This window comes from Aspergillus clavatus, genomic scaffold (assembly GCF_000002715.2).
Source record: "Aspergillus clavatus NRRL 1 1099423829791 genomic scaffold, whole genome shotgun sequence".
In the NCBI taxonomy this organism is placed as follows: domain Eukaryota; kingdom Fungi; phylum Ascomycota; class Eurotiomycetes; order Eurotiales; family Aspergillaceae; genus Aspergillus; species Aspergillus clavatus.
The window spans coordinates 1,509,922-1,529,784 of NW_001517108.1; the positions used below are offsets into that span (position 1 = coordinate 1,509,922).

Sequence of the window (19,863 nt, forward strand, 5' to 3'; positions counted from 1 at the left end):
TTGACCAGCTGTTCGAACTATGAGATAGGACGGCCGACGTGACGTATCACAAGACTCAGCCAATCTATAGAGACCAGCACGAAATTTTTCTGCCGCTAGCACTTCCTCAATCCTTTCTCATTTCATCATGGAGACCACGCTCACCCATCGTCCGTGGGAGCCTACCACGACGGGGCCTCAAAACGCTCCGATGACCTCGGCGCAGACGCTCCCCTCGATATCCACTCTCACGGCGAGTATGTCCAGCAATATCACCCTTCCCGCAGAGAAGTCACCCGGGAACGCTTCATTGAACACAATAGAGCGGGACTCGGGTAATTGGTCGATGCCACAGAGCAAAAGTGAGGCTTCTCTGCTCGCCAGCGGCATTGCTTGGTGATCCCAGTACTGACAACCACACGTTAGGATCCTCCACCTACTCCACGGCGACCAACGGGACCGGCAACTATCCTTCTCTCTCCTTCCTTACCTCCTCCCAACCTTCTCCCAATCGAGGCTCAGTCTCCGACCGGTCTCCCTACCCCAATGACCACTCCAATGCAAACACACCCTCCTCCGCCGGCGCTCATCCGTCGCCCAACTTCGCCTCTCAACCCAACCCAGCACTTCCCTCCATCAATCAGAATTTCGACGCCCCGTCTCAACGTGGTAGCATTGCAGAGCCAGCTGAATCGCGGCGCAGCAGTATCGATAGCAGGATGAACCAGGGGATCAGCTCGCTAGCTATCAACCCCACATCGCCTTATCACAGCACGAACGCCTCGCAGACGTCGATCGTGTCCGGGTTGCAGAGGGAGCGGGGAATCTCCATGGATGTGAACATGAATAGTGCGTACCGAGGCCCTCGCTACTCTGGGGGGCAGCCTCTCTCGCCGCTAGGCCCGCGAGCCGGCGAGCACCGTGGGTTTGCGGCTGGCCGCACTGCTCCCGCCATCTCATCGAATCCACGCTCTGAGATCTATAACGCGGAGGCGCCCACGGCCGGTCTTGCCTACGCGTTTCCCGATCCGGATGTAGCACGGTCTAATTCGATCTCGTCGACTAACGACAAAGCTCCGCATCCATTCTCGAGAAAAGGAAGCACTGCTGATTCGCTAGCCAGTAGTATATATTCAGACTCACGCTTGCCGCGTGGACAGCATGGTAGGTCAAATGCCCTCCTGCAGCGCAATATTAAGGAACGTATTCTGGTATTGAGCTTGTGTACTGACAATTCGGTAGAACTTCCGCAGAATGTGCATCATCATCCCCTGCAGCATAAGCAGGTTACTAATCTCCTCGGAGAACCCGAGCCACCCTCCAATAGTACCCCGTACAGTCGCACACCGGAGCTCCGAGTGACTCACAAGTTGGCGGAGCGCAAACGGCGAAGCGAGATGAAGGATTGCTTCGAGGCATTGCGCATGCGACTTCCTCAGAGCCAGAACAACAAGTCCAGTAAATGGGAGACTCTGACAAGAGGTACGAAGCTCACATCGGTCCCTACTCTTCTTCTCATCCCACTAATACCGTCCTAGCCATTGAATATATCGGACAGCTGGAAAAGATGTTGAGCAATGCCCGGCGCGAGAATGATGTTTTGAGAAATGAGCTCGAGGAGATGCGCTCTCAGCTCAGCCAACAGCAAGCTCCAGGGCAATCTCGGCCCCCGTCAATATTCGAGCATCATCCGATGGGCGGTCCGCAGGCCAACGGACAGGCCCATGGCCCGGTCTTTTCCAATTACCACCCTCCCGCCTCTACTATGGTGCAAGATCAACCTCGTACCTTACCTCCACTTGTGAATGGATCCATGGCCCCAATGCAGGGTGTGCAATATACGGATGAACGACGGTAATCCGGTGGACCATCTACAGGGCCTTCCCACTCATGTCTTCTGATGCATCCCTTCGCCTTCAACATACCGGCGATTTATACTTGACGCCAACGGTTGTTTTACTTTTCTTACCCCTTTGGGTCCTGGGTCCTAGATCAGGAACACGCATGTGTGTTCCTCGCCTGTAGAGTTGATTCGGGTGGTCTACCTTGTTCTGAGCGAGATTTTTTTACCTATTGCCTGTTTTACCACTTCTGCTGTGGGCAATTCATACCCCGGTTGCTTCTCCTCTTCTTTGGGACTTTTGGTTTGCACTTTTTCTGGACGTGTACGTGCTATGACAGAATACCTTTCTCTTTCCCACCGTGGATTCTCAGATTCATCATCTTCTTCGTTCTTGTTTTCTTTTTACCTATTGTCATCTTGCATCGTGGCATGTTTGCTTGGTTTCTGCATGGGAGACGGGATACGTCGAGACATTGGATATGGACATGGGGACCCATTTGATGGCATCTATCTGACCGTCAGAAATGAGGGAAGACCCGACTGACGGATGTGACGGTATTTATGTACTATCAAATGAGAAGGACAAGAATTCAAAAAGCGCAATTCCATGCCTTCAGGATTGAGTCATTGTACAGGACATTGGACGCCTCCCGGGCGACATCTCCTTCCTCCAAGATTCTAGACTGAGCGACCCTTCTTCTGCACCACAATAATGACTAACAAATGTCACCCATTGAATTTGATTTCCTGTGTCTGCCTCTATTTTTGGGAATCCGTGCCTGATTGGCGCCGATGCCAACGGCCAGTCCTTCTAAGCGCCCGGTTGATCTCCCACTTCCCTCGGCGGCTACACATTCGTCAGGACCAAATACCTCGACCCAATCGAATCACCAAAGCACCATCTTCAGCATCGTCCTGCAGAACCCGGCTGTCCGTTGTTGTCCAATCAAGGCGGTCCATGCAGTCGAAACCGCAACAGTAGCTGTAGCAGCTATGGAGCTCGGAGATTTGACTGATGTATCTGCAGGCGAGTATGGCTAGATCAAACCCTTGGGTGATCGGGTTACCTGGGACTGGGAGCTTAGGCGAATTATGATCCTCTCATCTTGTGTTGTGATTTGGGATTCTGACTTCTGCAGAGATTCTTTGCTGATTGTTTCTTTTTGTTCTCCCTCTTTCTCTCACTTTTTCAAGCTTGAGAAGGGAGGTGTACGACAGCTGTTTCGTCTTGTGCAGTCCTCTTCTTTTGAGGGAATAGAAGGAGGATATCTGACTCTGGCTCTGGTTCTTTATTGTGAATGAGGTGATGAAGAACAACCAGCTCATTGATTGTGTTCTTTGTTAAGAGACTTTCATTCATTCCAGCTATTATCATTCTTTATTCACAGCTCTGTTGGCTCCCATTGAGGACTCTCATTCTCCAGCAAACCTTCTCTTCATTGATCATCTGGCACTGAGTGCATCTTCTACCCTCTGCAATCGCCTAACTGAGTCCTTGAGGCTATTGGTATGCCATCCTTGATCCAGCTTTCCAACCAAGACAAAAAGTCAGTCGAGTCTAAAACCAACCGTCTACTCAGGTTCTACATCATCTCTGCATCGCAGTGAGCCAAAGCAAAGAAAACAAAAAAAAAAGAAAGCCATGGCCCCTCGTTCTAAGCCAGACATGCAGCTACGCATCCCCCAGATCCCCAACTTCCCCTTCTCCTCACCCATCACAGAGGAGATCGCCAGCCCCGCCGCCTCCTCTGACGAAGACAGGGAGATGGAGCGCTCCCGTCCATTCGACTACCTCGCCAAGGCTGAGAAGAACCCTTCCCAGAAAGCGGAGTTCACAGGCTCACAGCGCGACCGGTCCGTGGAGCGCGAGATCCGGGTCTTCGATGCCGGGCTGGCGGAGAAGAATGGCAGCGTGGGCAGCGGCGCGGCCGCGAAGAAAGTAGAGAAACTAGTCGGGTTGAACCTAGTGACGGACTTCGGCGTCCTGGCGAAGGAGAACCGGGATGGGGAGGCGCGCCCTGCGTTTGTGGATCTGCATGATCTGAAGGTGTTGGCGCGGATGCGGGAGAAGGAACGGTCCGCGCAGAAAGTCAGAGGCATCTTGAAGAATGGGCCGGCGGCGCAGGGGTTCCAGCGGCTCCCCGGGGAGAGTGAAGGTGGGAGGAGACGGCTGTCGTGGCTTGGGCCGAGTCGGATCGGCTCGCTGAGGAGGAAGTATAGGGATGAGCTGTCGCCGTCGGACCGGCCCATCATGATCGGGTACTCGGTGCCCATTGAGGAGTCGATAGAGACGCAAAATGAGGAGGGGGGAGTGAGGGGGTTGGAGAGGGCGGAGAGCCAGCGCACACCTCTAACGCCGTCGATTGTGGTCACACCTGCGAGAGACGATAGTTTCTGGAATGGACTTGCGCCGGAGCTCCACCGACCCAGGGCAGCGTCCAGCGTCTATTCCCCGCGAACTTCGTTTCTTGGAAGTGCCAGGCCCGACATCCCTCCTGTCCCTGCTATACCGGCCTCGCATGTGGAGGCCAAGGATAGCAGCCCGCGTTTATCTTCGCCTCCGCGGGGATCTATCATCTCCACGCGCCGGCAACGCTCGTTTTCGACGGGCACAGTGTTCGAGGACGATGACGGCCCACGCCAGAGCCTGCGTGCGCGGTCGTATTCGACTGAGAGCTCGAGGAGAGGCCAGGATCGACTCAGTGTGCTCACGGACTACAACCGACACCAGTCCCAGGGCTGGTGGACGTATCTTCTCTCCCCCGTCTTAGGGCGCTCGAGCACGATTGCTAGAACCCCAACGCGGACGGAGAGACCGACCATCCCCACGATCGTCACCAACTCCACAGTCTCGAGCGATGAGTGGTGGGAGAAAGAAGTCTCGTACTTTTCGCCAGATACCCCCGAGACAGCCGCAGCCACTCGAAGCGCAGAGGTGAACTGGCAAGATACGCCTACCAATCCTTTCGCAGATGCCAGTGCGACGCAATCTGAGGAGTTTGAGCGCAGTTTCGACACTGAAAAGGAGGCATCGTCGTTTATGTTTTCCGGGGGTACGATCCAGGGTGCAGCAGCTGAGTACTATCAGGCGTGTGCGCATGAGCTCTTCAGCGGAAGACCGTACTTTGAATGCATCAACCATGTCTGTTCAATCACGCCCAAGGATAAGATACCCGTTCTTCTTGCCGACGCCATCGCGAAGCCGCCGAGTAACGAAAAGAACTTGCTTATTGATGTTGACGACGAGGATAATGAGCCCCAACCTGGCGCGAGGAGCTGCGCTGAGAGTGTGTCTCACTCTGGCGCTCGAGTAATGTCTGGCTCAACGGCTGTGGGCGATGCACCTGATTCGCCAGTGGGTAAGGAGAAGCAGAAGGCCTTTAAGGAGATCATTGAAGAGAGCCCCCGAAGTTCACCGCTGCCGGAGCTCGACGACAGAGCACCACCCCCTTGGGTGACGGAGCGATTGCCGGAGAAGCAAGACTCTCATCTATTCTTCCAGCCAACGAACACCGTTGCGCCTGCGGTTAATAACATTCACATTCAAGCTCCCACGCCTGTTCAACCAGCAGCTGTCGCTCCATTGGAGAGAATAGTTCCTCACTATATCGTGGTGCCGCCACCGAACTATGCGCATCCTCAGCCGCCGGACCCTACATCTCCTGGTCTACAGCAAGCTACAGTCAGAAGCGGATCGATCCCACTGTCGGACATGGCGTCTGGCCCGGCGCCTGTCTATGCGTCGCAACGCACTGCATCTCCAGAACTTCCGCCTCGGATGGGCCCAGCCCCTGTGACTCGAGAGCAAATGACACATCCATGGGTGGAACGGGAAAGAATCGAGGGCCAACGAAGAAGGTTGGAGAAGGAAGATGCCCTTGGCAGGAAAGCCGGCGGTCTCTGGCGAGGAAGAGGCTGTTTCAGCAAAAAAGGCTGCTTTGGGAAACCCGGGCGAGAAGGACGCCTGAGACGGCGCTGGTACATGGCCATCACGACCTTCTTTGTGCTGATCGTGACGGTTGCCATTGTGCTGGCGATTATGCTGACCCGCAAAGGTGACGACATGCCCGTCCAGTCACAGTGGCTCAACCTCACCGGCTATCCGCCGATGCCTACGGGAATCGCAACCATCGCAGGCTCGGAGCTGCGGGACCAAAACTCCGGGTGTATCACCCCGTCAAGCCTCTGGAGCTGCGCTCTCCCGCCTGAGCAGCAATCCGACAACAAGCCCTACGCGGCCAACCAGCCCAGCTTCCGCGTCGAGATCCGGTTCCGCAACGGCACCTATGCGAACAGCACGACTGTCGCCTCGCCTCAGCACAAAGCCCGAGACGCAAGCTCCCTATTCAACCCATCTCCACCTCCCCCCAGCGTCAAAGACCAGACCTTCCTCGGCAACACCACCGACGAGAACGCAACGCCTTACGCAGGCGAAGAAACACCCTTCTTCCTCACCCTCCTCTCCACAGCCCCGATCTCCTCCGCTCAGCATCTATCCCGCCGCTCCAACAACTCATCCTTCCCAGACATCGAGTCCCTCATCCCCGCCCCAGCGCTCAACTCAGACGGCACCGCCGCCCCCGCCGCTCTCCACCCCTTTCCAACCTCCCAGCCTATCCGCCTCTACAACCGTGGCCTCGAGACAGAACACTACGGCTTCTACACCTACTTCGACCGCTCCATCTTCCTCTCCACCACCGCCCCGCTCACCGGCAAACCCGATCCCACCAACCCCAGCGACGCAAACGGCGGCACCGCCGCCCCCGCCGCACACACGCGCTGCACCTGGGCGCAGACCCGCTTCCTCGTGCAGATCTGGACGCAGCCCGCGCGCCTGCGCAGGTCCCTCCTCCCCAGCCCCTCCACGTCCGCGTCCGCTACCGCTACTCCTTCTGCTTCCGCCCCACGCTCATCCTCAACCTCGCCTTCCTCCTCAGCGACGGATTTCGTGCGCCCCGGCTCGTTTCCCTATCCGGTTACCGTTACGCTGGACCGGCACGGCGGCGTCGTCAAGGACAAGATGGTGTATTGCTATGCGGTGGAGGAGCTGCATGTCAACGCCACGGCGAAGAAGTTGCAGGTTGAGGATCGCGGGTTTGGTGGGGGGATTGTGAACCCGGCCCCGGGGCTTTTTAATTTGAGTTCCGTGGGGGAGATGGATCTGGGGGATGGTGGGTTTGACGGCGGGGCGGGGGGATGTTCGTGTCAGTGGGCGAATTGGGTTGCTGTATCTTGAGGGTGGTAAAAGTCTATTTGCTGAGAGTGAGATTGAGAGTTCACGATGAGATGATATATGATGGTGTAGAGGATAAGGCGTTTTGGGGGTTGAGTGGGATGGTTAGGATAATTAAGATCCAGCGGGACTTGGATCTATTAAATTAATAATTAATTTGTGGATTTGGTTTGATATAGAAGCTCCTGTAACGCCTGTATGCCGACTTGTATACATAACAAAAAGGAAATCCCCGAATAGCAAAACAAAAACCCCGGACTCGAAAAGATTTATGTGGTTGGTATTAAGCTCCTCCGCATTCCTCCTTCAAAACAAAAGATATTGATTAAATCAGAATCAACAGGCCAATGGCCAGGCTGCCGAGCGCAGCAAGGCCAGGAAGCACGACCTTGGAACCAGGGCTTTGGTGCAGGCCCGTGGAAGGCGACGCCGAGCCGCTGTCTCCAGTGCTCTCCTCCTCGTTGTTATTATGCTGCCCGACATAGTCGTGGGAGCCGGTGGACTTGGGATGCGAGGCGGTCGAGCTGCGCGCAGCACCGGAGCTGGCGGCGGGGGCGGCGCCGCTGGCAGCGCTGGGCTTGATGAGCGGGACGCTGGTCTGAGCGGCGGGAGGAGCAGGGTGGGACTCCACAGCGCCAGTTGCGGCGGCAGCGGCGCTCGTGGCAGTGGCAGTTGTTGCGGCAACGTTCTCGCTAGCATGCACACCGGGACGGTAGCTCTCAGGGGCGGCAGCGCTGGATTCGGCGGGCGCGGCCTCGGTGTGCGAAGTGGCATCGCTGTGGTGGATCAGTGGGACGCTGGTGGTCGAGGTGGAGGAGGAGACCGCGGAGGCAGGAGCGGAAGTCGCAGCATCGGTGGCAGCTTCGGTTGCAGTCTCGGTAGCAGTCTCAGTAGGCTTGATGGCCAGCTCAGTGCTGGTATTAGCCTCGTACGAGCTTCCTTGGTGCAGGCCTGCGCTGACGGTGCCAGCAGCAAGGACCAGACCAGTGACGAGTTGAGCAGAGAAACGCATTGTGATGTGCTGTATGAAGGTTGATTAATGGGGGGAAAAAACAGTGGAAGCTAAGAGCAAAGATGCTGCAGAGGAACTGGAGTTCGTTAAGATTTGTAGTCAAGGAAGAGATTGGGATATCACATACAGATGCTTGATGGCTTGAGGAGAACGATGCTGAATGTCTGGTTACCTCGATTCAGGGTGGAGTGTCGGGGACTTCTTATAGACCTCGAAGGTCTACCAAAGCCGTTTCCATCCATTCATCTAATGACTAGGGCCGCCATCTTCGTCGCCTTTGTCAGTCACTACGCTATTCTTGGGATGCTCATCGACGGCAATTCTGTTGCAGGACTCTGCTTTGGGGGGAGCCGAAACCGGCCCGAACGCACTTCATCTCGTTTCAAGAAGACCCCAGATGTCAGCTCCCATACCGAGAAGCCGTCAACCCACATGAGAAGGCTTCTCATTTCCCAGCCTCAGCATTCTTGTCGCATGCTTGAGGAATGCGGGATCACGTGATGGGACGGCTTCAGGTCCAGTCCTGCCCTACACTCCCCAGAAAGGTAACGAAGGGCGCCTACTGCCGAAAGCGGGGAGCATTGTTAACAGCACGAGAGCAAACAATTCTATTGTCTGCAGGATGAATTCAGTAAGCACTTGCGTAAGATGGTGGTGGCATTCAAGCGTTCGACCTGAGCAACATGACTGATTATTGCCCCCCGTCTGCGGCCCCCAACGGAGGCTAGTCAAAGACTGTCACAAGGACTCGTACAGAATCGAGTAGAGCTAAGTGAATCAGTTCAAGTTAGTAGTAGGCCAAAGTGAAGCTCCGTTGGAAACCTTTGAATGTAAGGTCTGAGGGTGCATTTCGTTTTCAATTCCACTTCCACAAGAGCTGGGGGGTGAAGAACGGTACGATGCTCCGAAGGAACTGGCCAGTCTAGGAGATAGAACGCAGATGGATCTAAACAGACGGGTAGCGAATAGCGATAGGGGTTTGGCCGGACAGTCATGTCACTTTAAGGTTGCGTTGCGCCATCGCTCATTGCGCCCGATTCCGTGAGTCTCCAAAGTACACCATTCACTCGGTTGCTCTAGGAGACAAGAGGGTATATCCAAGCATCTACAAGGAGTTCATTTGATTGTGGATGCATGATCTTGGATCTCCAGTAAGTAGTGATAGGTCCCTTTGCGGGAGAGCAAACTGAGTAGAATCAAGCTTGGATTCCTGAATGCGTTCATGCTTGTGATTGAGTCTGATAGACTTGCCAATAATCCTGGGGACACCATTTATCTTCTGGGATCTTTCTTGCTCTTTGCTTCAGGGCCCTTTCCTCGCGTCCAGAATCCTATGTGGTCTGGCAACTGCTGAACTAAGTAGCATCATAGCCGATGGAACAGATGCGCATCCATCAAGTTCGATTCATCATGTTGCTCCAGGAGTCCAGGTGAGTTATTTGTAGCGAATCAGCTCCATAAGCACTCAACAGCTGAATATACGGATAATGTGAAGTGTCGTCAAGAGGTAGACAGATAGATGTGGGATGAAGTCTTGAAGACAGACAAATGGTGGAGAGTCTGAAGATAAACACTATTCCGTATCTGGAATGGCGTATTGGGGTCCTTTTGTCTTCATATGGAGTTGCGCCTTGAAGATGTAAAGGTAACGCCTCCTATCCGCAATCTCTCATTATCATTATTGAATAACACATCAATTCAAACCTGTTCATCCATGTCTTGACCCTTGACTCATTCGGATGCTACGGTCGTGATTGCCCATGCCTCCGAGACCTGATCTACGGAGCCCCTCCCTCCTCTCCCCGGGCGACTACGACGATGACGCCTCCTCGTTGCGGTCGCTGTCAGAGCAGGACTCTGACTCCGAGGATGACGAATTCCTTCGCAGGCCGCGCACCACGCTAGAGTTGGCTGAACATGATCGCACAGTGTTGGACGAAGAGGAGGAGATGGAGAGGTTGTTGACCCGAAGCGGGCCGACTCATGGTCTCCGACGGATCTTCAGTCCGAACGGCAGTAGCGTGAAAATCGGAAAATACGAGCGCACTCGAGAGCGAAGAGCCCATGATGCGGAACGAAGGAGGCGCCATGCTGGTGGAGATGAAAGTGGTGAATTGATGTACGAGATGGAGGAAGGTTATCGAGAGTCGGAGTCCTCTCTCCTTAGCGGTTCGTCGTCAGAACTGGATCAGCGGTTGGAGAAGCACTATGCGGACGTTCGGGTAAGAGCTCTCTGGCAAATTCCCTGTCATTACAAGTCTGGAAGCTGACTTCTATAGCCACGGAGGATAGCGTGGGGTAGACTACTGTTGATCGTGGCAGCTGTCGTGGTTTTGTTCTTGATATTCCTGCTGGGTGCATACAAAGCCTCGATAGCTTCTCGCTCGTCACATCCGTCGACACCTTTTTTATCCAACGGAACTGCTCTCTTTGGTCCGACTACGATACTGATCTCGCTTGACGGATTCCGCGCAGACTTTCTCAAGCGCGGTCTTACGCCGACTTTGAACTCGATTGTTACCGCCGGTGTTTCTCCACAGTACATGCTTCCCAGCTTCCCTAGCGTCACGTTTCCGAACCATTTCACCTTGGTCACAGGCCTATATCCGGAGAGCCATGGTATTGTCGGTAACACGTTCTGGGATCCGGCCATGAAGGAGGACTTCTACTACACCAACCAGTCGATCAGCATGCAGCCGAAGTGGTGGAACGCCGAACCGATTTGGATGACAGCAGAGAAGCACGGTTTGAAGACTGGAATTCATATGTGGCCTGGTTCCGAAGCACACATTGGCGGCGTAGATCCGACCTATCTGGATAAATTCAATGACTCGGAGAAGCTTTCACGCAAGGTCGATCGGATTCTAGAGCTTCTGGACTTGCCCGGTCCAGAGGCCGAAACTCGTGTCGATAAGGAGCGGCCACGACTGATTGCTGCCTATGTTCCCAATGTGGATGCGGACGGACACAAGTATGGTCCAAATAGCACCGAGATTCGGAGCACGATAATCGAGGTCGACAATATGCTGGCCGATCTGGTATCTGGCCTTCAAGACCGCAATCTGACCGACATCGTCAATCTTGTTATCGTCTCCGACCACGGAATGGCATCCACTACGACGGAGCGACTCATACAGCTGGATGACTTTATCGATCTTGATTTGGTTGATCGCATTGATGGATGGCCGTTGCGCGGTATTCGTCCGAGGAGACCCGAGAATCTCCAAACTTTGCAAGATCAGTTGGAGAATATGGCACTGCAGTACGCAGATGCAGTCGAGATTTACACTCGTGAAATGATGCCGCAGCGCTACCACTTCACTCGCAATGACCGCATTGCCCCGTTGTGGGTGATACCCAAGGCGGGATGGGCGATAGTCGAGCGACCAGGCTTTGATATCCAGGACGCTCTTACGACCGGAAAGACATATCACCCGAAAGGTATCCATGGCTACGATCATGAGCATCCTCTAATGCGCGCCATTTTCATCGCCCGGGGGCCGGCCTTTCCACATCCACCCAATAGCCGGCTCGAAGCTTTCCGTAAGTGGTGTGCTCTCCCTCCGATTGAGGCAATACTAACAAGACCAGAAAACACCAACGTGTATAATTTAATCTGCGATTCTCTGGGGGTCGAACCACTTCCGAACAATGGAACACTGCGTCTCCCTCTGCGCCCTGTAGGCCTTCACTCTGACGAGGACGCACCGGTCATCGAGCAGCCTTCCGATCCCTCAGTCACCAGCACCATGATCAGTAGCACCATGAACCTTGCCGCGACTGCTGCTCCACCAACTTTGTCCGAGACTCCATCGATTACATCGACCGCAGTCGTTGTCCAGCCAAGCTCACCTCCTGAGACTGAATCCAACACCAAGCCTCAAAATGATCCGGAAAGCGACGACGAGAAGGGACCTACCTGGTGGGGCACCCTCTGGAACAAAGTCGAGGAATTCAAGGATTGGGCTGGCGAAGTCATCGACGCTGTCAAGGACAAATTTTCGCCGCAAGACTAAACGCCAAAATCTGGGATTTGTTTCTTTTTTCTTTTCTTTTTTTTTGTTTTTTGGCATGTATACAGCTTTGGCTGATGTAGAATTATTTGTATTGTCGATATCATTATAATAAGAGATACCCATTGTTTGTGTTGAATTGTGCTGCTTCACGAGTCACTCCTCTATATCAAATGCAAAGAAGAGAAATATGTATACAGCTTACTTAAGCGATATGTGATTCTTGCGTGAGCCTTACCTGTGTCAAACTGTCAATAATAATAATAAAACAATCGCCGCACTCAAGCTGTCTTCAAAGCCCGACTCGAGACACTGTGGAACCCTGTCAGATCACCTGCTGGTCCAAAGGCAGCTGAAATGCAGTTTACTGTTTCTAAATTGAGACCCCTACATTCACAGGATCACTGAGGGGACTATATTTGTATTCCGCCTCTTATCATGACTCAGGCTTTCAGCACACTAAACGCCCGAACCTTTGCCCGCTCGGCCAACAATCAGGCTCTGATGCATCTAGACTGATTGCTGCAGCTGAATTACAGTCGTCGATGTGCATGAGAGTCAAGTTGCGGCTGAAAATGACCACATTTCTGCGTGGATGCCTAGCACTGATCTGCAGGTGCGGATCATTGAGAGACAAGAGCCGTTGGGGAACCTGCCTACCATTTACTTCTGGCAAAGCTATATATAATGCGCAATCATGGCATCTTACTCTGTAAATTTCCCCATTTCATCAACCTCTCTCAACTGCAATCTCCTCCTCCTCATCATCATTAGCAAACGGCGAATGGACTCGAGATGTCGTGTCCTGGAATCAACACCACCATTAACGCCGCCCCATCCTCTACCAACATTCTAAACCTCACCGACACTGCCTTCCTCGATTCCTTCATCCCCGGATACTCGATTTTATCTCGCTTTCTAGCATCGTACCTCCACATTGACCTATCGTCTTATCTACCCCTCATTCTCGCCGCCACGGTTGCGGCCGCCTCGCTGCCCTATGGCGTCGGCTGGCTGAGGCAATTCTCAGGGCAGTACCTCACATCGACAGCGGAGATCCGCCTCGACGATGAGATCTACAACTACCTCATGTTCTGGATGGCGCAGCAGCCGTTCACCACGCGCACGATACACTTCGTCGCGGGGACCAGGATCAGCAGCAGTGTGCGATGGTGGGACTCGGATGACGAGGGCGCCTCAGGCGACGACGACGACGACGACACCGACGATGACGACGGCGATGACATCTTCGACGGCGACAGCGATGGGAAACGGACCAACATACTGACCAGTTTTGACCAGCACTGGGCCAGGGTCATGAGCAAGGATAAGTACCGCCCGCTCCGCTTCACCCCCGCCGAGGGCTCGCACTATTTCTGGTTTCGCGGGCACCTGCTGGCTTTCATCCGCGAGCGCCAGGAAGGCAAGGGTGGAGGGTTCAATCTGATGCCGGAGCGGCTGTACATCTCGTGTCTGGGGCGCAACCCGACGATCCTCAAGGAGCTGCTGGCGGAGGCGCAGCGGGCGTACGTGGCGCGCGACGGCAACCGCACGATCATCTACCGCGGGCAGAAGAACGGGATGAGCGATTTCAACTGGGTGCGGTGCATGGCGCGGCCGCCGCGCCCGCTGTCGACCGTCGTGCTGGCCGAGGCGCAGAAGCAGGCATTCGTCGACGATCTGAAGGAGTATCTGCACCCGCGCACGCGGCGCTGGTACTCGAACCGCGGCATTCCGTACCGCCGGGGATATCTGCTCCATGGCCCACCGGGGACGGGAAAGACGAGCCTCTGCTTCGCGGCGTCGGGACTGCTAGGCCTGACGCTGTATCTGCTGAGCTTGAACTCGAAGACGCTGGACGAGGACAGTCTCATGTCGCTGTTCGCAGAGCTGCCGCGGCGCTGCATCGTGCTCCTTGAGGACGTGGATAGCGCGGGGATCACGCAGAAGCGCGCGGAGGAGGATACCGCTGCTGCCTCGGACGCCGCCGCGGGGACGAACTCCGCGGACAAGAAGGACAAGCCCAACGGTACGGAGGACCAGAAATCCGACACCTCGTCCGGCAAGGGCATTTCGCTCTCCGCGCTGCTCAACGTCATCGACGGTGTCGCCGCCAGCGAGGGTCGCGTCCTCATCATGACCACCAACCACGCGGAGAAGCTGGACCCCGCGCTGCTGCGGCCCGGGCGTGTCGATATGAGCATCGAGTTCGGGTACGCCGACCGCGAGGCCATGCGCGACCTTTTCACTGCCATCTACAGCGTGCTCGAGGGTGATTTGCGCACAGCCAAGGGGAGGGTGGCGCGCCCGGCTCCTCGGCAGGTGAAGGAGAAGGAAGATTCTTCGGTCATGGCTGACCAAAAACGGAAGCGCATCACGGACCTGGCGGATGAGTTTGCCTCGCGTATTCCGGAGGGCGAGTTCACTGCCGCAGAGATCCAGGGCCATCTGCTCAACTATAAGAATGAGCCGGAGGCTGCCATTAAGACCGTCGAGCAGTGGGTGGCCAGTATTAGGGAGAAGCGCAAGGAATTGGAACAGCAATAACCAACTCAGCCTATACGAGACATAACTTTGTACTTTTACATTAATGCTCATCAACGAACTAATGATGCAGATAGAACTCACCTCATCAATGAGTAAATGAATTCTCATACTTTTTTTTGCAGAATGTTCCTGCGTTCTATATATAGCCAATAGATACCCATGGATATTGACTAGATGCTTCAAAACCATACCCTAGCAAACGGGTATATATGTATATATGCTCAACTATATACAACGCTAAACTATAAGTGAAGATCAGAATACCAAAACGCCTTGTACCCTCCAAGCTGAGTATATAGACCATAATTACAAAAGGGTCACCTCATTGCCGTTGATCGCGATGTTTGCCGCGTATGTGCATCGTTTGTTCGGCTCGCAGAATGCATGCAGAAGCATCTTGTCACCACATCCACAGACAGTTCCTCCACCAGGGGAGGTGAGCCCATAATCGCCGGTCTGGAAGAGTTTCTTTCCGGTCTTGACGAACGGCCCTGTGATGGACTTGGACGTCGCCCATCGAACGTCGTACTTGGAGTCTGTGAAGCAGTGGGTGGAGTAGAAGAGGAAGTATGTATCACCGTGCAGGATCAAGTTGGGAGCTTCGACCAGGGGCCCGTCGCTGTCATCACGATCGAGGATCTGGACCGCATCGCCGATCGGCGTGAAGCCGTCCTCTCCGACTCGCTGCAGAAGAATGGGGGTCCCTACCAAGGGGGCCACGCCGTTGTTGCAGTCACCGCCATGGCCGATGCTGTTGCCGTCCACCTTGAACACGACATAGCGGCTGCCGTCCTTGTCCAGGAACCCGGCGGGATCAATGGAACCTCCTTGATCCAATCGGCACGATAGCGGTGTCTGGTTGGGCACATACGGCCCTGTTGGGTCCGTGCCTTCCGATACAGCCACGCCAACACAGTGATGCCTTACCATCTCCTTGGCCTCGCCTGAGTAGTACATCACATATCGTCCATCGTTCTAATGATACCTGTTCAGCGCTGTGAAATTCTACCAGGTGGGAGACATACCCGTCTAATGACATCCGGTGCCCAATGGTCTATTTCTGTTTCCCAACCTGCAAGAGTCGGCAGTGCTTCTTTATCCAGCAGAGTCCAAGAGTTGAAGTCTCGCGAAGTGGCTACCTGGACGCGCTTTCCATTGCCGTTAGTGCCAAAGGCATACCACGTCCCGTCTGGGCTTTGGACGAAGCTAGGATCTGGAAAGTCGGCATTGATTGCCATCCATGGCCCTCGAGCCCGTTTTTGTAAAGGAGAGGCGGCGACAGCTGTGAGAAGAGCAAAGCTCAGGCCCCAGAATGCCGAATGGGAAGGCCACATTCTCGCGAGGTAATCCGCCAGACGTTCTTTGAGATGGGAAACAGTGAGGGAGGAAGCCGAGTCTCTTGTCACCGGATCCTAGGAATATAGGATGAATGGATATGTCCTTGGGTCAACTCAAGCTAGAATGCATCACCTCCTCGGGATGTGGCATCGCTTTATATTCAAACGGCCAGGGCCTTGCAGAAAACAGAATGATGGCCATTTCTTTGTCCTTGTGCAGCTGCTTTCGCAGTCACAACACAATAAACCTCCTTTTTGACGAAATCAGTAGTCATGCGGCGTTGTCCCACGGCAAGTATGCAGCCAGTGGATTCGAGCATTGAGATAGCGGCTGGATCTGCTGGCCCGAGCATTGGGCGTATTCTATGGCATATCAGGCAGTGATCGCTGTAAGACTCCAATTTATTCCATCGAGCTTCGATCAGATCAACAACGTAAACAATACAAGCAAACAATTGTCCACCATCTTCAGTCTAATCGGTGGCCAAAGTAGCGGGTTTTGCAAAACATTCAGAGCGACGCCCTACTAGATCCATACAGCTGCTGCGCTCGGCGGCGACTGGGTCCCCACTGATGAAAGAAAATGGACGGAAAGCGTAGGACCGGGATAACAGCCAAGGCTGTTGAACTCAATGAATGCGAACATTTTCTAGAAGTTTACAATCATCACAGTTTATCCGAAAGCGGACATCCTTAGATGTTGTGGGGGAGTCCCGATGCCAAGTTGCAGATCATTTGTGGAGATTGTCATTTATCAAGTCCCACTGACCATCAACAGCGCCATGGACGGGTTCTGATCTCTGGGGGGGCGCAAAGGAGGTTTGCGCCATCACTGTGCCCTGCAGTCAATTCAAAAGCAACGCAAGGGCAATGCATCGGAGTCAATCTGTCAAAGAAAATGCTTTCAGTCACAACAGTAAGGAGGTGGGTGTATCGATCGAACAATGTACTTGGACGTAAGAGGCTCAGCCTCAGGATTTCGATCCAACTGGATTAGTTTCCATCTCCCATTGGTTTGAAGTATCTCGCTGTTGTCCCTTCGCTGTAAGGACATTCAGATCGAACCCTTGCTTCCCCCTATTCATCAGTAATTCTAGCCAATCATAGACTTTGAGACATTGCAGTGCCATGCTCTCTGATGTCAAACGCGTTCGGAGAGTTGAAAAATCAGGCGCATCTGAAACTGAATGGAATTGTCCGAGGGAAGAGAAGCAAAATTCTAATGCAAGCGTCTTGTGATTCGGGAATGTTTGGCGAAGAAGTGCGCCCAAGACTCGTCTGACGTTCGACTGCTGGACTCACAAGGATGACGTCCATCAAGATCGCAACACATGGCGAACAGCGCAAGGAATCCCCGCATAGTGGTGCAACTACCAGCATCAACACCTTTGTCGAGTCATTCAGATGACTTTGGATAGACTTCTGCACCTTTGCAAACCTTGGTGTGCGGGCTGTAAGCAAGTGTCATGGAGCCCATTTGGTTCCCATGACCAAAGGGACAAGAAGAGCGTAGATCGGGGCTAATATTTCATTCAATGATTAGATACTCCGTATATCCCGCAACATCGACATTCAAGGAGTTGTCTGAAGAGCTCGTGCGCTGGCACAGGTCACTAGACTCTTTTGCCCATACAGAAAAAGCCAGAGCAGAGGTCAAAATGAGAAGCCGACACGAATCAGGAGGGCTCTGAACAACTCACTCACTGTAAATTGTAAAGTCTAGCGATCGGCAAACAGGAGCTGAGGGATAGAAATCGAATGCAGGCAGTGCAGGGTCTCGAGATTGACTTGCATGAGGCACATGATTGTTACTTAGTTTTTCTATCAAGAGAATATTGATAGAGGGATGTTTGAGCGATACAGCTGCAATTTAAGTATGATTTCAAAGCACATGGTGACGTGAGGAAGGATGAAAGAGAGATGAAATGGGGAAGATGTTGAAAGAGAGAGAGAGAGAACATGTGTCTAGAAGAGGCAATACCTCATTACTCTACCAGACAATATGATGGATGACATTGGGTACAACCACAAAAAAATTGATGTCATACGTAGAAGACCTAGAAAACTCCGTATATATGCATGGAAAACATGAACCACAATATAATCATCATTTCATACCGGACCCTGAGAGTATCCATGTCTCAAAGGGAATCCCCCGGGTCCGTATCGTCCCGTCCTTCGTCAACTCCTCAAGCACAGGCTCAAAATCACAGGAAGCAGCATACTGCCGGATCAACTGTCTCCAGTAGCATGATTCCGCCGCAGGGGTAAGGTACCGATCACGAAACGTCCTGACCGCGTTGTCCGCAATTTGCTCCGCCGTCTCAGGGTTATCAATCAAGAAGCTGATCTTCCGATCCAGATCTGAGAAATCGCGCTCCACCTTGACATAGTTTGCATCAGGACCCGACGCCACCAGCGCCGCATGGTGCGCCTCGCGCCAGACCAGCTTGTGCGAGACGACCACCGAGCGGCAGTTGAGCAGGTACTTGCCGCGCCCGGAGAAGCTGCGACCCTCCGTGTGCGCCAGGAACATGTACCGGCAGTGATCTTCCATGGGGAGAAGGTTGTACCGGATATCATTCTCGTTATCCCAGTCGATGACCCGGATGCTGGCCCAGCTGCGTCCCTGCGCCGCTTTGAGCAATTTCCCCCGTATCTCTGGATTCGTCGCGACGCTGCCGCGCCAGACCAGCTGCTTCTTCTTTTTCTTGAACTCTAACCCAGGGATGATTTTGCCGTCGGAGGTGGTGGTCCCGCTGTCCACGGTCGCGATGCGTCGTCGGATATCCTTGTACGCACCGATCTTAACCTCCGGCCAGGACCAGTAGCCGAAGTCCGGCATGAGCCAGATACTGTCGTCCTCGTCACGCTTTGAATATGACCAGATAGGCCCAGGTGTATTGCTAAAGTCGTCTGTCGTGAACACGAACTCGACGTTGGGCAGGCTATGCCGGTCCGGAAACGCCATCAATGCGCGGTGCAGTGCGTTCAGTGTAGCTTTCGCTCGAGAATAAGTGTAGGGCATCGCCGCGTAGTCAATAACATACAGCTGTCGACCAGTAATCAGCCAAATGCTCCAAAAACATCACCCACCTCAACCTCGTTGTAGAGAATTACTCACCTCACCCCGATAGATCGCCGCCCTCACCATCCCATCATCCACGGAAACCCCATCCACCTCCCGAAACGTAACAGGCTTCTCCCTCCTCATAGTCACAGACTTGTCAATCTCGACAAAGAGCTTCGGAAACGCCACGCGGCACTGCTCCTCCGACAACCCGTGGTTATCCCCGTCGCGCTCGACCGTAAACTCCCAGTCTGTCGTGCTCTGGTTCACTGCGGGGCAAGGATGCAACATGCTCGGCGGGGCCGGCCGCATGGAGCTCTTCAGCGCATATCGGGCGTAGTCGCTGGAATATCTCGATGCCAGGACGAGGAATGTGACGATCAGCAGTGAGACGGCGGCACCTGGGGCCAGGAAGCGGAGCCAAGGGGACTGTCCCTGCGTCCAGCGCATTGGGAAATAGTAATACAACAACGAAGTTGAATCTGTTTGTATTTTTATATATAAGTTGAGAAAAAAGAGGACGTTGGAATGGTTTCTCTGCATGGAGATGATGGTCCTTCTGCAAGTCGCTGCTTATCGGTTTATCGCTCTCGATAAACAGCAGATGGTGTTACTATGGCAACACGATATGACCTCATTTATCACAGCACACTTGAGCTTGCAGAACAAAAGTATGCGGAGTATTTGATTTCAAGATACAATCGTGTCGTATAGAGAGTATGCAAGACAATATAAACAGTGCCGCCGCCGCCTGCGGACGCCTTGGGCCTTTCACTATATCACCCAGTCGAATCTATGTCTCAGAACAATGTGTCTCAAATATGTACAT

The 19,863-nt window shown here is 53.7% G+C and overlaps 7 protein-coding genes across 7 annotated transcripts, besides 2 other annotated features; 4 read left to right on the forward strand and 3 right to left on the reverse strand.

Annotated features, from left to right (window-relative positions):
• Nucleotides 1-127: 127 nt before the first annotated feature.
• On the forward strand, nucleotides 128-1,837 carry ACLA_072680 (putative HLH transcription factor (Hpa3); the record flags this gene model as incomplete). The annotated part of the gene is made up of 4 exons (XM_001275660.1): nucleotides 128-341; nucleotides 406-1,143; nucleotides 1,222-1,461; nucleotides 1,518-1,837. The coding sequence occupies 4 exons, from the start codon at nucleotides 128-130 to the stop codon at nucleotides 1,835-1,837; spliced, it is 1,512 nt and encodes a 503-aa protein (XP_001275661.1).
• Nucleotides 1,838-3,464: 1,627 nt separating this feature from the next.
• Nucleotides 3,465-7,058, forward strand: ACLA_072690 (uncharacterized protein; the record flags this gene model as incomplete). The annotated part of the gene is made up of 1 exon (XM_001275661.1): nucleotides 3,465-7,058. The coding sequence occupies one exon, from the start codon at nucleotides 3,465-3,467 to the stop codon at nucleotides 7,056-7,058; it is 3,594 nt and encodes a 1,197-aa protein (XP_001275662.1).
• A 322-nt stretch (nucleotides 7,059-7,380) lies between these two features.
• ACLA_072700 (uncharacterized protein) lies at nucleotides 7,381-8,067 on the reverse strand (the record flags this gene model as incomplete). Its single annotated transcript, XM_001275662.1, has 1 exon — nucleotides 7,381-8,067. One exon carries the CDS (start codon nucleotides 8,065-8,067, stop codon nucleotides 7,381-7,383), a length of 687 nt encoding a protein of 228 aa, XP_001275663.1.
• Nucleotides 8,068-9,827: 1,760 nt separating this feature from the next.
• On the forward strand, nucleotides 9,828-12,083 carry ACLA_072710 (alkaline phosphatase family protein; the record flags this gene model as incomplete). The annotated part of the gene is made up of 3 exons (XM_001275663.1): nucleotides 9,828-10,289; nucleotides 10,347-11,610; nucleotides 11,659-12,083. The coding sequence occupies 3 exons, from the start codon at nucleotides 9,828-9,830 to the stop codon at nucleotides 12,081-12,083; spliced, it is 2,151 nt and encodes a 716-aa protein (XP_001275664.1).
• Nucleotides 12,084-12,099: 16 nt separating this feature from the next.
• Nucleotides 12,100-12,135: a microsatellite.
• Nucleotides 12,136-12,875: 740 nt separating this feature from the next.
• ACLA_072720 (BCS1 and AAA domain-containing protein) lies at nucleotides 12,876-14,627 on the forward strand (the record flags this gene model as incomplete). The annotated part of the gene is made up of 1 exon (XM_001275664.1): nucleotides 12,876-14,627. The coding sequence occupies one exon, from the start codon at nucleotides 12,876-12,878 to the stop codon at nucleotides 14,625-14,627; it is 1,752 nt and encodes a 583-aa protein (XP_001275665.1).
• Nucleotides 13,283-13,325: a microsatellite.
• Nucleotides 14,628-14,933: 306 nt separating the features above from the next.
• On the reverse strand, nucleotides 14,934-15,961 carry ACLA_072730 (glycoside hydrolase family 43 protein; the record flags this gene model as incomplete). The annotated part of the gene is made up of 2 exons (XM_001275665.1): nucleotides 14,934-15,602; nucleotides 15,653-15,961. The coding sequence occupies 2 exons, from the start codon at nucleotides 15,959-15,961 to the stop codon at nucleotides 14,934-14,936; spliced, it is 978 nt and encodes a 325-aa protein (XP_001275666.1).
• Nucleotides 15,962-18,071: 2,110 nt separating this feature from the next.
• Nucleotides 18,072-19,484, reverse strand: ACLA_072740 (DUF821 domain protein; the record flags this gene model as incomplete). Its single annotated transcript, XM_001275666.1, has 2 exons — nucleotides 18,072-19,016; nucleotides 19,089-19,484. 2 exons carry the CDS (start codon nucleotides 19,482-19,484, stop codon nucleotides 18,072-18,074), a joined length of 1,341 nt encoding a protein of 446 aa, XP_001275667.1.
• Between the last annotated feature and the right edge of the window lie 379 nt (nucleotides 19,485-19,863).